This window comes from Amblyomma mixtum, chromosome 6 (assembly GCF_055824585.1).
Source record: "Amblyomma mixtum isolate Tamu chromosome 6, ASM5582458v1, whole genome shotgun sequence".
NCBI lineage: Eukaryota > Metazoa > Arthropoda > Arachnida > Ixodida > Ixodidae > Amblyomma > Amblyomma mixtum.
Genome location: NC_143017.1, coordinates 88,974,826 through 88,987,880, shown reverse-complemented (window position 1 = coordinate 88,987,880; position 13,055 = coordinate 88,974,826). Strand labels below are relative to the sequence as shown.

The 13,055-nt window shown below is 50.5% G+C and overlaps 1 protein-coding gene across 1 annotated transcript in view; it reads right to left on the bottom strand.

The window, feature by feature from the left end:
- Positions 1–788: 788 nt before the first annotated feature.
- Positions 789–13,055, bottom strand: part of LOC149339625 (uncharacterized) — a 59,759-nt gene continuing 47,492 nt past the window's right edge. Inside the window, exon 2 of the mRNA XM_089548327.1 lies at positions 789–4,013. Within this exon, the coding sequence (XP_089404453.1) occupies positions 3,727–4,013 (287 nt within the window). The 3' untranslated portion in view covers positions 789–3,726. The remainder of the gene's footprint in view (positions 4,014–13,055) is intronic.

The following is a 13,055-nucleotide window of genomic DNA, read 5'->3' as shown; positions in this document are numbered from 1 at the left end:
CTCCTAATCTCAGCAGTGCGGCAAACTCTCGACACAATGCTTTCCAACCAGTCTGTTGTAATATTTGCGTGCGAACACTTTAAATAAACACCGAACACTCACTGCTTTACACCTTCGGCGGCACTTCCATGCTTCCATCCCTTCGCTTTTTTTTTTTTTTTTTGCACATCCGAGTCATTTCCGACTGCGCCTGAGGAGACAACAACAAACACATGGGCACCGCGACTCGCACAGCGTCCACAGTGTCGTGGCATCATCACCCAATGCGCGTGAGTCTCAAACCTCGTAGACGAGAGCACAGTTCCTTTCTTCATTCCGTGGCCCTTGTTGGTTGGTCGAACGCTGCGGCAGCGCCGCGATGACGTCAGCAGCTGACGTCAGACAGGCGAGGCGACGACGTCGACGCTCGAGGTCTCGCAGGATAGGAGAGAGCGGATGAGGCCGTGTAGAGTTCGTGGTCACACCATCGTCATCCGTCGCGTGTCTTCGCGAGTTCTTTCTTGCGTTTATGTGTGCGAACGTGCATGCATGTGTGTGTGCGCGTGTATGTAACTGTTTTTTTAAATCTTTCCTCGTTTTTGTTGTTTGGATCTCTCGCTCTTTTAACCTTTCTTTATCTTTTTTTACAGATCATACACACTATATATATAAATATATTTTCCTTCTTAGTTTTCTTTGTTTCAGCGGTGTCATCACACATCATACGCACACACACGCACAGATTTTGCGGTAGTGCCATCTGGCGATGCAATGTGTAACGCGTACAGCTCCTTACGTTGCAGCGTCGTCGTCATCGTTTCGAGGTGGGGGCGCTCGCGTGTCTCTTCTTCGGCGCGCGTTTCACAGGACACAGTGCGGATGAAAAAAAAAAAAAAGCGTGGTGTGCGACTCACTGCGCCTCCTTCCCCTGAAAAGTTCACTCGAGGAAGGAGGCCGAGGGTAGTGACTTCGATCACGTGACCAAGCGCCGATGCCTTTTGGGTGACAAGCCGAAGACGATGCGCTGAGTAGAAGGCGGTCGTCGGGCTTGCTTGTGTCCGGTTTCGGACACGTTGGAGCCCACGCTGGACTCGCACGCTAGAGAACACACTGAGACGCACACATGCGCTTCCGCCGCACGCTTGCAGAGTCCTTGCTGGAAGGAAAGGCGTGTTCACGACGAAAGCCTTTTGCACGTTATTCCTTTCCATTTTTTTTTTCTTTGCACGGTTTTTCGTTTGCGCCTTCGACGAAGCCTCGATGAAGTCCCGACGATGTTGTTGGTTGAACGAGGCCTAATGTTGCAGCACTCCTCGCGCACACACAACGTCCGTTGGTCACGTTTTCGTCTCCTTTGCGGAAGTCGATGCCACACGAGTCGTGAATTGTGAGTTTTTTTGATGGTGGCTGCTTCTTTTTTTTTTCTTTGTCAGGGTGGCTATAATCTTCTTCTCCTTCCGTCGTGGTACTTGCTCGTGTGACCGCGACATGCACTTCTGGGCAAAAGCTATTCCTTGACCGGATCCATTATGGAAGTTGCTGATTCCAGTGATGACTTGCACTTTTTCTAGCTTCTTCGTCTCTGTGAGGCGCGATTTTCGCGAAATTCGTTCGTCTTGTCGTTTCTGTTGCGGTAAATTTCGAAGGGAATCCGGCCTTAGCTCTGCTTTGCCCAGTATGTCGATCACCACGTACGTAGATAAGACAGTCGTTGTTATTCTCATGTTTGTTTGTTTCCCGTAATGGTGTTTTGCTTCACTGGTATGGGACACGCCGCACGAGATAACAGCCGTCCTCCGGCTTCCCGGATGGAGGATATATTGTAAAGTTCTGCTCGTTTTGTTAATTCTAGCCGCGACTAGTAATTGTGAATAAGAAAAGAAAAAGGGTGTTTTTTTTTTTTCGGATAGACGGAAACTGTACGAACTCATCCGGCATTATGCTAGCGGTGTATAAAATAAACCGGCCAATTGTAAATTTCGCTTGGTGGCCCGATATTTCGAACACCTGGTTTGGGTTTGGACTGGAACTGAGCCAGCTGTGACATGTTCTCATCACCCTAGGAGGTCAGAAATTGAGCATCTTGAAGAAATCCAGGCGTCAGGTTGTTACACTCGACACTTGGAGTCTTCCGTAATTATTCATGCCGAATGACAGCTTTGAAGCAAGAGCTAGTACAGAGACTATTAGCTCAACTTACACGAGCTTAACAGCGAATGCATCTTATTTACACTATAATAACTCCAGTCCTTCCTCCGGGTGAGCTATTCGCTTGACACGCCATGTTGGCTACAGCCCAGCTTCCAAACCGCAACCGCAAGCAGCGTGAACATTGAGAAGTGGGAATTCGGGTGTCGGATTTGCGAGCACAATTGCCTAGCTTTTTTTATTTTTTTGAAGCAACTTAAGGCAACGCGGGAGGTTTGGTCGGAGAACAGGCGCCAGATGGTGTTCGTTGCAGCTCGCGTCTGTAGTTAGTTTAGTTAGTTATACGTTTGAGAGGTGGTGAAATATTTATGTACACGGCGGCGGGTGGTTAATCTTTTTTTTTCTTCTTTTCGGGGCCAACTCGCTCGTGCTTTTCGTATTTGGTCGTGGTGTACAAGCGTTTCCTCCGTGAGAAGTGAAAAAGAAGAAGCTCTTTAGCACATGGCAGCCGAAAGCAAGCGAGGGCGGTGGGGCAGAGGGGACATCGGCTCCTGAAAAGGCGGTTAGTGCGGGTTAGCTGTCGGTTAGAGAGGGTTTGGCACTCAGAAGCCAACGCATGTGCGTCAGAGGAACATTCGCTACCCGTCGTCACAAGGAGGGAGTGAGTATTGCAATGTAAACCTGGAGCGGTGCGATGCTGCGATCGCTTTATTAATTATTTTTTAATTTTGAAAATTCATTCGATCCGATATTATAATGGTTTGGAATCGACTACAGTTTGTTCATAATGAGTTGAATACGATCAGAAACTGGACCCTAAGAGTGCAGTTTACTGCGCCGGGCGCTGTCACAATACGCCGATATGATTGCCATTTGTGAGCGGCATTTATGTAGACGAAGAAATTTTACGCAGTGGGGGAGCAACTCCAAAGAGCAGCTTTTACTTTGTTGCTGAGCAAAATTTTGACACCTGTGTGCATATCCGACCACTCCAGAAAGAATTGTTTAGCCCTGAGTGCGCACTAGGTAATGCGCACTGGAGTAGCGAATGACCTTACAGCATGCGGTGCGCAGAAGCACACGCACACGGTATCCTCTGGTCATGCGAGGGCTTCTGGTTCACTTTCGAATCATACCCATTGTAACGGCGCCTTGCATGTGGGAAATTTCAGTAATCGAAGAGGGTGAGGGGATAGTCTTTTCGTACAGACGCGTGTTGAGACCGCGCGCGCGCGATACCTACGTGTTGGAAGGAGCGAACTTAAAGAAAAAAAAAACGTTTATTACTGTAAAACCAAGGCATTAATCCCAGACGAATACCTTAAGAAAAATATATAAAAAAACGAGCGAACGAGCCAACAAACGAGGCGGGTCTGTCGACTGATCTCTTTTTTTTCCTTCACTTCTCATATCCTTTCCCTTCGTTTTTTTTTTTCTTTTTGCTCGTGTTTCTTCCTCTCTGTCTTTGTCTTGCGGGCATGTCGAGAGACGGGAGAGAGAGAAACAGAGAGAGAGAGAGAGTGTAGAGGTGGTGGTGTGGTGTGGAGGGAGGGGGGCGGCAAACAAACGCTGTTATGAGAATGGCAGCAACTGGCCTGCCTACGCCTTGGTTTCGCCGTGCATGTGCGGATGGTGGTCTGGGATCACCTGCGGGATCTGGGGTGGAATGGTGTTGGCCATCTTGTGCTCCTTCTTCCACTTCATGCGCCGGTTCTGGAACCAGATCTTGATCTGCCGCTCCGAGAGGCACAGGGCGTGTGCTATCTCGATGCGCCGCCGCCGAGTCAGGTAGCGGTTGAAGTGGAACTCCTTCTCGAGTTCCAGCGTCTGGTACCGGGTGTAGGACGTCCGCTGCCGCTTGGTCTCACCCATGGCGTTCACGCCGTCTATACGAGAGGTGGAGAGGAGGAACAAGAGAAAAGGAAAATAACATTAGCCTCTTCTCTCTTTTTTTCGTCTCGCGCACTCCAAAAGGAACTGCATGCGGGGGTTCTCATCAAAAAACGCTTTTGTCGGGACTATATGCGCGCTGTGCACTATACATGTGGCGTGCCGAGCTCAGGTGTATACGTGTGTGTGTGTGTGGTCGTCGCCTAATGGTGCTAAATCACAGACCACCGCCAGCTAGCTGGATGAGCGAGCGCGCGTGTCCTTGCAAAAGAAAGCATGCATGTCTTCCTGCGAAAAGAAATCTTCCGCGATGACGTCTGTATTGCTTGTTTATATTTTACTTGTGGCTGACCATTCCGGGTGTGTATAATGCGAAGTTTTCGCCTCTCGCGCAAAGAAGAGAAGAAGAATGGATGCGTACGTGCCCACGTGGTTCTCGCGTTCTAGCAAGTTTATGGAATGCTCAGGAGTAAACATCCGCTTGCTTAACAAGGTAACTAGCTTGCTTAACAGCTTAACAAGATATAAAGTTACAGTACCGCCTCCGCGTTGTCCTTTGAGTAGCTTGCGGTTGCGAAAGCCAGCTGGGTATAGAGCGACGTTCCTAAAAATTGAGAACTCTTTGATGCTTCTTGTGCGTTGCGAAGCGACACACTTTACAGCTTATCTGTGAATGTTATCAGTGTATTCTGTAATAGGCATCCGTTTAAAGCTACAACGCGACGCAGATGTAAGACTTCTGTAACATGCAGGTAAAATCGCCCCTGTGGTAAGGAAGTTAATACGCACACTCTTCCCTCTTTTGCACCCATTTCGGAGTCCCTTTTGTGAAGTTAGGAAGGGTTTCTTGTTCGATATTGTCCAATATGTACACGTCTCTAAGATAGACCTAACCTTGGGTACGCTAACTGACACGTGGAAGGTTGCTGCATTTGAATAAAGCAGCGAAGAAGCAAGCCGGTCCCGTCAGAGTTGCATAAACATCATATATGCGAATATAAACGTGTCTGCAAGTACTACCATGTCGTCGGTTTCGCATGAAGGCCTCCTATAAGGGACTTTCAAACACTATCATCACAAAGAATGATTATATACTCATGATTCAAGCAACCGGCGCCGAGACAAAGGATAATACGACAATGCATGTAAGGCGCATAAGCATCAGTACATGTGTTAGCACATGTAGCATAAGCGTCAGCATACATAAGCACCAGCATAAGCATCAGTATTAGAACGACATAAGCATCCACTGCAAAAAAATGGATGGCAACCTGACTTCAAGAATACCTGCGTATACTCAGAAGAGCAGAAACCAAATAATAAGAGAAATACTTGGAGCTGTGGAAATCAGAAAGCGTGGCGAATCTTGCATTAGTAAACCCTCAGTTTCGTTATCGGCAAAGGATTTGGCATATCTAGGGTTCAGCCGATGAACGCAATACAGCATGTGTCCTCACTGGCTGTGCATGACTGACTGTACTTTCTTTTCTACATGTTTATTTACTGGCCGAAGCTATTTAATCAGTGTAACAACAAATAAGTTGCCAATTGTTAGTAGCACCTTACGTGTGTGTTGTCTATATTATTCTTTGTCTCGGCGCAGGTTGCTAGAATCCTGCCGAATCAACTTGCCTAATAGCACGTTCCATGCCATACATTCAGTAACCCTGAAATCGTGACACCGGCAACGAAATAAGAAATCACATGCAACACTCTGAGGTTCATAACCATGCACAAATAAGTTATGGGAACTGCTGTTACTTATATGTGTTCTCTAAGTTCCTGCTGGGGGGTCACGTGCTCCTTAGATTGGGCACATGGACGAATAAAGAAAGGAATTAAATGTGATCTATATGCATGCGCACATCATTATGCAGCGCACATTTACTGCGCGTACATTTACCGAATGATGCTGAAACTGCGCGTTTTGCGATTCACTTGATGTTATAGTATATGCACCAGCACGGTGGTAAAGTTTTCGCCCAACGCTAATTTTCTGGAACATCACTTGTACATAACGGAAATAAGTTCGATAGTATATACTGCTCGGCGCAAACTTGGTCCTCGAAATGCTTTATTGCCAGAGAACGAATTTATTCACGAGCAAGTATTACGTTGTAGATGGCAGCGAAAAGTGAAGCTGATTAAACACGGGTGGTTTGCGAATCACTAGGAGGAAGGAAAACGATGGTATTTTTCACGCGTTTCTTCTTGCACGGTGCCTGAGCACATCTTCAATTGGCTGTTCTGCTACCGAGGCTTCCTCACATTCCCACGTTTGTTCTAGGGCCTGCGTGATTCAAAATATATTGCTCTTAGAAACAACATGAAGAAAAACACGGATGGGCATTTGACAGACGAATAGCTTTTCATCTCGCTGCAAGGAAACAAAAAGAAAAAAAGAGGAGACTAACTCCGTATGCATTCAGAGAAACCAAGCCCAATGCGCAGCAACACATGGCAGCGAAAAGAGGGCAGAAAAGAGGCGCGCGTCTTTGCTCAGGAAGAAAGCTGTTTACCCTAAGCGCGGCACGCAATTTGTAAATGGCGGAATAAATAAATTATGCGCACGTCAAGGGCGGCCAGAAACGCGGCGCGCGGTGCCGGCGGCGGCGTCGGAGACAATCGCCCGGCCGTAAACAAAAACGGCGCAGGTCGCGACCGTATAAATCTTGAGAAATTAATCTTCGGAAGGAGAGTGTAGCGGCGGCTAGAAAACTTCGCGGCGGCGGAGCCCAGGGGCACAACGCAGGAAGATGAAGGCAGCGCGCAACCCGTGCGCCGCCGCCCGAGCTTCGAGATGCAGAACGGGTAAGGAGGTCAGGAGAGGAGGTCAACGAGGGAGAGGGAACGAACGAGCGAGGCTTCATCGTCTCGCAGTCGCGACGGTGCGACGGAAACCAGCGAATGCAGCGCGCCCATCGTCTCCGTTCTCACTCCGAACATCTTTAGTTCTTTTTGTTTTTCCCTTCGCAATGCTTCTGCATCTGTCTGTGGGAAGACTCCGAGCCCGTCTGGAAGAGCATTCGTCCGCCCTTCGCCTGCACAGCGGTCGGTGTCTTTGCCTGCTTCGTCTGTGCAACAGCAACTCTTTATGCACCTCGCCGTCGGCGCATTTTCGCGTGCACCTACGCTGTAGACGCGCTGCCTTTCGCGGGTTGCTGCACCGCACGAAGGAGCTTCTTCGCGTCACTGGACGGAGCAGCAGCAGCCCGCGGGGGTAGCAGCAGCAGTGGCGAGCACGGTTGGGGGCTGCCCCGACACGGACGCACGCCGCTTCGCTTCGCGCGCTCGCCGGCAGGCTTGCAAGCCTCGCCTTCCTCTCTTGGTCGGACACGCTCGCCTGGCCTAACCTCAGCCCGAGAAAATGAACCCGTAATAATTGCGTGTTCCGCCCTTCTGACCATTCACGAGGGTTGATGCATCGCCGCCGAGAAACCGGTCTCCAGACGAGAGCTTTTTCCTTCGCCCTGCCCGCAGCAGAGGCGCGTTCCGCCCGTTTCTTCTTTTGCTTTTGTACCTATTTGTATTCGTATGGGCCTCTGCTGCTGCGTAGCAGAGAGCTCCGTGCCCTGGGCAGTGGCTGCCGCTGCTGCTTCCACAAGCTTTCCCAACTCACACTCGCCACCTTCCTCCACATCCTCCGTCTATCTCCCTTTCCCGGCGGGAGACAGCCACTGGAGCGTTGCGCGTCGCACTCTCCGGCGTCGTCACTTGCCGGGATCGTTAATAGATCACGAACTCTTCATATCCGAAGGGCCCCGAGGCGAACGGACGGCCCGAAACTCAGCTTCTCGGAATTTCCGGCGGCTTTCATTTAGCCACCGCTAGGTGGCGCGCGCGCACGGGCGCGCGACAGAGTGCGTTGACCGCCTACAGTCCAGCACCGCTGGAGGGAAGGGATGGGGGGAGCAGGGCGGGCTGCAACAAGAAACAAGTTATAAGAGAGCATCCCCCCTCAACGCCCTTCGCACAAGCCCGAGCCACGCAATAATGCGTGCACGGGCGTGATAGAAAGGAGTGGCTTTGCAAGCTAGGCGGCGGCGTCTAGAGAATGCTCCATGCAGGCTGGTCTCAGAACGAATTCTCGGGAGGCGAGTCTTTCATTTTTCTTTTTACTGTATCATACTGATGTCGCGAGAAAATTGCCTCCAGATCGAAGCGAGATCGTACTGGTGGCCTGACGCCGCCGAGCAAAATGATCACGTGGGCCTCGCCCGAACACCATGCACCAACAGTGCCACTGCCTTCCCACGCCCCCTAGCAACGGCGGCGGCGGTCATTTTATAGTCGGCGAAGGCGTATATGCATATTCAATGCGCATCTCATTTCCGAGGACGGCATCGGCGGCGGCGACAAGTCTTGGCAGTGCGAACTCTGGAATGTTTCGTTCTGCTAATTGCCCCGAGCAGTGCGCGCACTGTAATTTGAGACGGCCAGAAAAAAGAGCTCGGAACGCTGGACACGGAGAGAAAACCGCTCTTCGGCACGCATTCACACCGATTCGGCAGGCACGCAAGCCTCGTTTTTACGAGTTCCTAACTGCCCCTTGGCACGTTCGCATGCCTTTCCACGCCACTGCAAAGGCGTGGTTAAGTTTTATCTTATTTTATTTTTGCCTGTCCTGTGCACATGTTTAGGAAGTCCGGAAACCTTTGCCGCGTAGAATTCAGAGGCCAGACACTGTAAGCGCGCAGCGCAGGTTTTTGTTGTGCCTATAGAGAGCCAGGTTCCCTTATTCGAGAGCTGTACGTTAGCTTCTCGAAGTGTACAAGGAATCCACTTCCCAAGCCTCGATCCCGGCTCTTCGTTTAAAGCGTTTCTGACAAAACAGGATTGAAGTACTACATTTCAGAACTGAAACCACAGTTCTTGAGCAAAGGTTCTAGCTCGTGGAAGCGGATTCGAGAAATACAACGATGAAGAGGTGCGAGCCAGTGCATGTAACCAATCAGCGACGTGTGTGCTTGGTTAAAACAATCTCAAAGCTTCGCGCTTGTGGACCACATAAGACCAAACAACCGTCTCTGCCCCTGAGCAGCTCATTTTGTGGCCGATGGAGGCATGCAGGCCAGTAAACCAGCTTTATCGTGCGGCCGACGCTACTCGCAGCATGCGCCGCTAACTCTGTTTACTTAGCGGAGGGTGCTGACTAGCACAATCTGGGTTGAACATTTCCCCTTTTTTTTCACGGATATTACGTTTCAAAAATGGTCCATTTTCTTCTGCATTCCCAGGTTGCTCTCAACCCCGGAAAACATATCATTGATTGTCTATAAACGGTCTTCTAGTTTGCATAATCAAAAACGTGAGTAATGCACTTCCGTATTAAATTCAACTCTATTGTCCCTCAAGAGAACACCCAGCCTGTACGAAGAGCTTATTCGCCTTCGTTGTAATCTGCAATAACTACAACAGCTGTAGCCAGCCTCCTTGACCCGACTTTGTTACGGTAAAAAAGAAGGGGCATTCGGCATCCCGGCATGGCTTATAGCAGTGATTACCGTCTTACAAGTCGCGCCCGGAAAGCGCCGACGTAAGCGAGGCGTAAATGGAGCGAAGCCTTGCACTTCCCGGCGCTCGACAAAAGTGGGCTTCCTCAGCACTGAGCTGAGAAAAAAAGAAAACCAAACCCGCGAAAAGAAGAGCCAGAAGGGAGGACCAAAGCGCGGCTACGTTTTTAGCAGCCGCAGCGCGCCGACTAGACCCTCTAGGCGAGCGCGGGAAAACGCCGGCCCGCGTTGTGAGCGCGGGCCCCGTCCAATCGAGAGCGCCGGCACGGCGGGTGCCCTGACAGGCGGTCGACTGACGCTTGATGAAGATGGACGAGCGGCTGCAGACTCCCGTCCCGTCACCAGTCGCAAACCGGCGCGTAGGCGAGGGCAGAGGAGGCGGCAGCGTGGCGAGCCGGCGCTGTATATGCAGGACAAGAGCATATAGCTGGCTGGATAGCCGGCAAAGACAGCGCAAGCAGAGCAGCGATAACTGAAGGCGCCTCATCCGCGGACGCTGCGGACGCGGCATGCGTAGCAGCAACCCAGGAGCGGCCGGCGAGACGCCTCTTTCAGCGGCGAGAGGAACACACTGCATCTCTGCGGGCTGCCTTCGGGGGAAGCCCCATCGTCTCAGAGCAACCGTGTTAGTGCGTGCGTTGGAAGGCCGCCGCGGCGGCGGCGGCAGCATAACGCACGGGACTGCGTGGAAAATGATCGATCCGGGAGCTGTTTTGGAGCTGCGGTTCAGGAGCGAGGGGAAAGGTAGGGGGATACAGGGAGAGGGGGTTGCTGTTCTCTGTGCGACGGCGGATTGGGCAGCGAGTGGAAGCCCTAGCCCTTCGCGCGTGCGTATGTATGTATGTACGCGGAGAAGAGTGATAAACAGCCGGCGGACACGGTTGCACGGTCTCGCCGAAGCTCTCTGCGTGCTCGTTGCGATTGTTGTGGCGGCGGCAACTGGCGTGGCGCTTTCGCATGCCCAGAGATGGATGGGGCCCTGCACAACGGACAGCAGTGCATCACGCACGCGGCGCCGGTTGCCTGTGCAGCAGCAGCACACGCGCGGCAAACTGATTGGCTGAGTAGCGGTGAAGCGACGAAGGTGCGGTGCCATATGTTTCTTTGTGTTCGCTCGCCACTGACGGCGAACGCGAGTACTATATGCGTGGGGCTCTGAAAGCAGATCGATCGGACGCGACTACCGGTCGAGACTTATTTTGCAGAGCGCGTTCGTATTGGTCGCTCCGCTCTCCGCGGCCACGTAAGTACTCGCGTTGTATTCTTCATTTCCAGACCTCCTACATCCAGGTAACTGTTGGTAAGACATAGTTTTACAATACAACACTGCAGAATACCTGCACGTGACGGGTGTGGCGGTTTCAGTGACACAAGCAACTGTAAGGAAGTATCCTACTAAAAACATGCTTGCTGGTGGTTACAGTTATGAAAACGTCACCAGTAGCACTCGCGACTAGCACATGGGTACGGAGGTTATTTCTGGTGCGCCTCGTTACTTCAAATTTACACGCTTTAGTTTTGCTGCCGGATGATATACACGCAGAATACCTTGCTCGTGCACTGTATTCACTTCGAGACAACGAACGATTCTTGATCAAGAGCTCCTGAAAAAGCGACAAAAACCGTTGCACCCTACACGAACAGCGTCCATACATAAACGTATAATCTCAAAGCGCACGTAGAGGGTGTTCAAGAATATCTGTTCTTTCTTTTTTTTCCCCAGTAGGGAGAAATCCTTTTTTCATCATCTTTTTTCGTTGATGTGGCCGTATGCTCAAACATTACTTTCTATGTAGCTAATCCACATAGAAACCTGTCGCTGTGCACAGCAATGGACAATTTGAGAGTCACTTCGCTGCGCAGGTGAAATACTGTACGTTTCCGTGTGGTCAAACAGGAAGCTGTGTTCGTAAACCTTTAAAACTACATGACTGAAAATAGATTTCATTAGAACACGAGACAATACTGCCAAATAGTTGACTAACTCATCTGTTGAATTACAAGCACGGTACTTTCGACCTATCATAACCTACGCACCAAGAGTTAATGCTTTTAAGCATTATTTTCTTCTGTAAACAATTATAGGCTGAAATGCGCAATTACTTATAAACGCTACTTCCACAGAGCATTTTGTAAAATTGCTGAAAACGTATTGAGTAAGTTATCTTTTTCTTTGTAGTTTTCTGTTAATCTTATTTTTTTTATTGTATTGTATACCACCCTTTTTGCTGTGCGACTTGGAAACTGTTCCATTGTGTTCTTGGTTTTGCATTTGATTCACAACTTTTTAACAGTCCAAAAGGATTAACGTTATGTTTGATAATAAAATAACAATAATAATAAAACGTAAACTTCATTTTTTATCTCCGGTAACACCCGTTGCTTCCCACTACGGAAAAATGGGCGCTTAGCCGTAAGCACATGGGAAGGGACGTTCCTGCAACAAGGCGACGGTCTGCAAAATGAAGTTACTTTCTGTACGCTGTCGTGGTGACAACGAGCACATTATTCATAGGCAGTCGAATGAAATTAGCAAAGAGCCGGTTTACTCCGAGAGAAGGTTTATTCAAGCTCAGGTGTCCGAAAGATGCGCTGCATACTTGATTGATAGGGCTGAACGAAGCGGAAGCAGAGATGACCGACCGCTATTTTTCTCCGTGCCTGGCTTCCCTCAGTGCCTTTCTTAAGCTTATAGTTCGTAACTGTGATTTTATAGGTTCACACTTATGCATAATTTACATTTGGTTAGCATATGCAGCTCACCGGATATCATTACGACGACAAGGTAAAGAACACTCACTTGCGTCTCTATTATATTTTGTGTGCGTGCAATTGAGAAAGCACCGCACTGCATCCGTAGATAAGCAGACCGCAAGGTACGAAAGTGGAACGGGTTTCAGAATGTGAACTGGTCAGAGGTCGACTTCGCTCTATAAGGGCGGCAGTCATTGAGGCCATTCACCACCGTTCGAAACGAAAACCAAACGCGCAACTCGTGGAGGGTCTCCGCGAGAGCGCGCTCTTTAAGAGATACTTCTTTTGTGCATTGAGAAGGGCACACAAAGACCGATTGCGCCGCGTTCGCGCTCGTTATACGCAATTCACCCGCAGACAAAAGAAGAATTGCTAACGCCCCTTGTTCAGCTCCCCACGCTTTGCCTCCGGCCGTTGAAGCCTGCGGTGACGGCCACACCACCCTGGCCCTGCGCTTGCTGCGAGGGCGGCAGGGAGGACTCAGTTTCTGCGCGGGCCCTGAGCGGCACGGCCACACGTAAGCCCGGCGGCGGCAAGCCGGTGAAGAGACCGTGGCCAAACCGGCGCTGTCTCGTTCTCTGTGTGTCACTTCAGCTCCCCTGCGATGCGCGCCCGCGATCCCTCCGCGATGCGCAGCCGTACAAGCAGCTCAGCCTAGCCACCCTCCAACCCGCAGCACCCCCTGGCATCACAGACCCCCGCCACCCACCCTCGAGGCTGGCAAAGGCGAAGTCGCTTGCACGAGCGTCTCGAATTCTGCTTTGTCCGCGG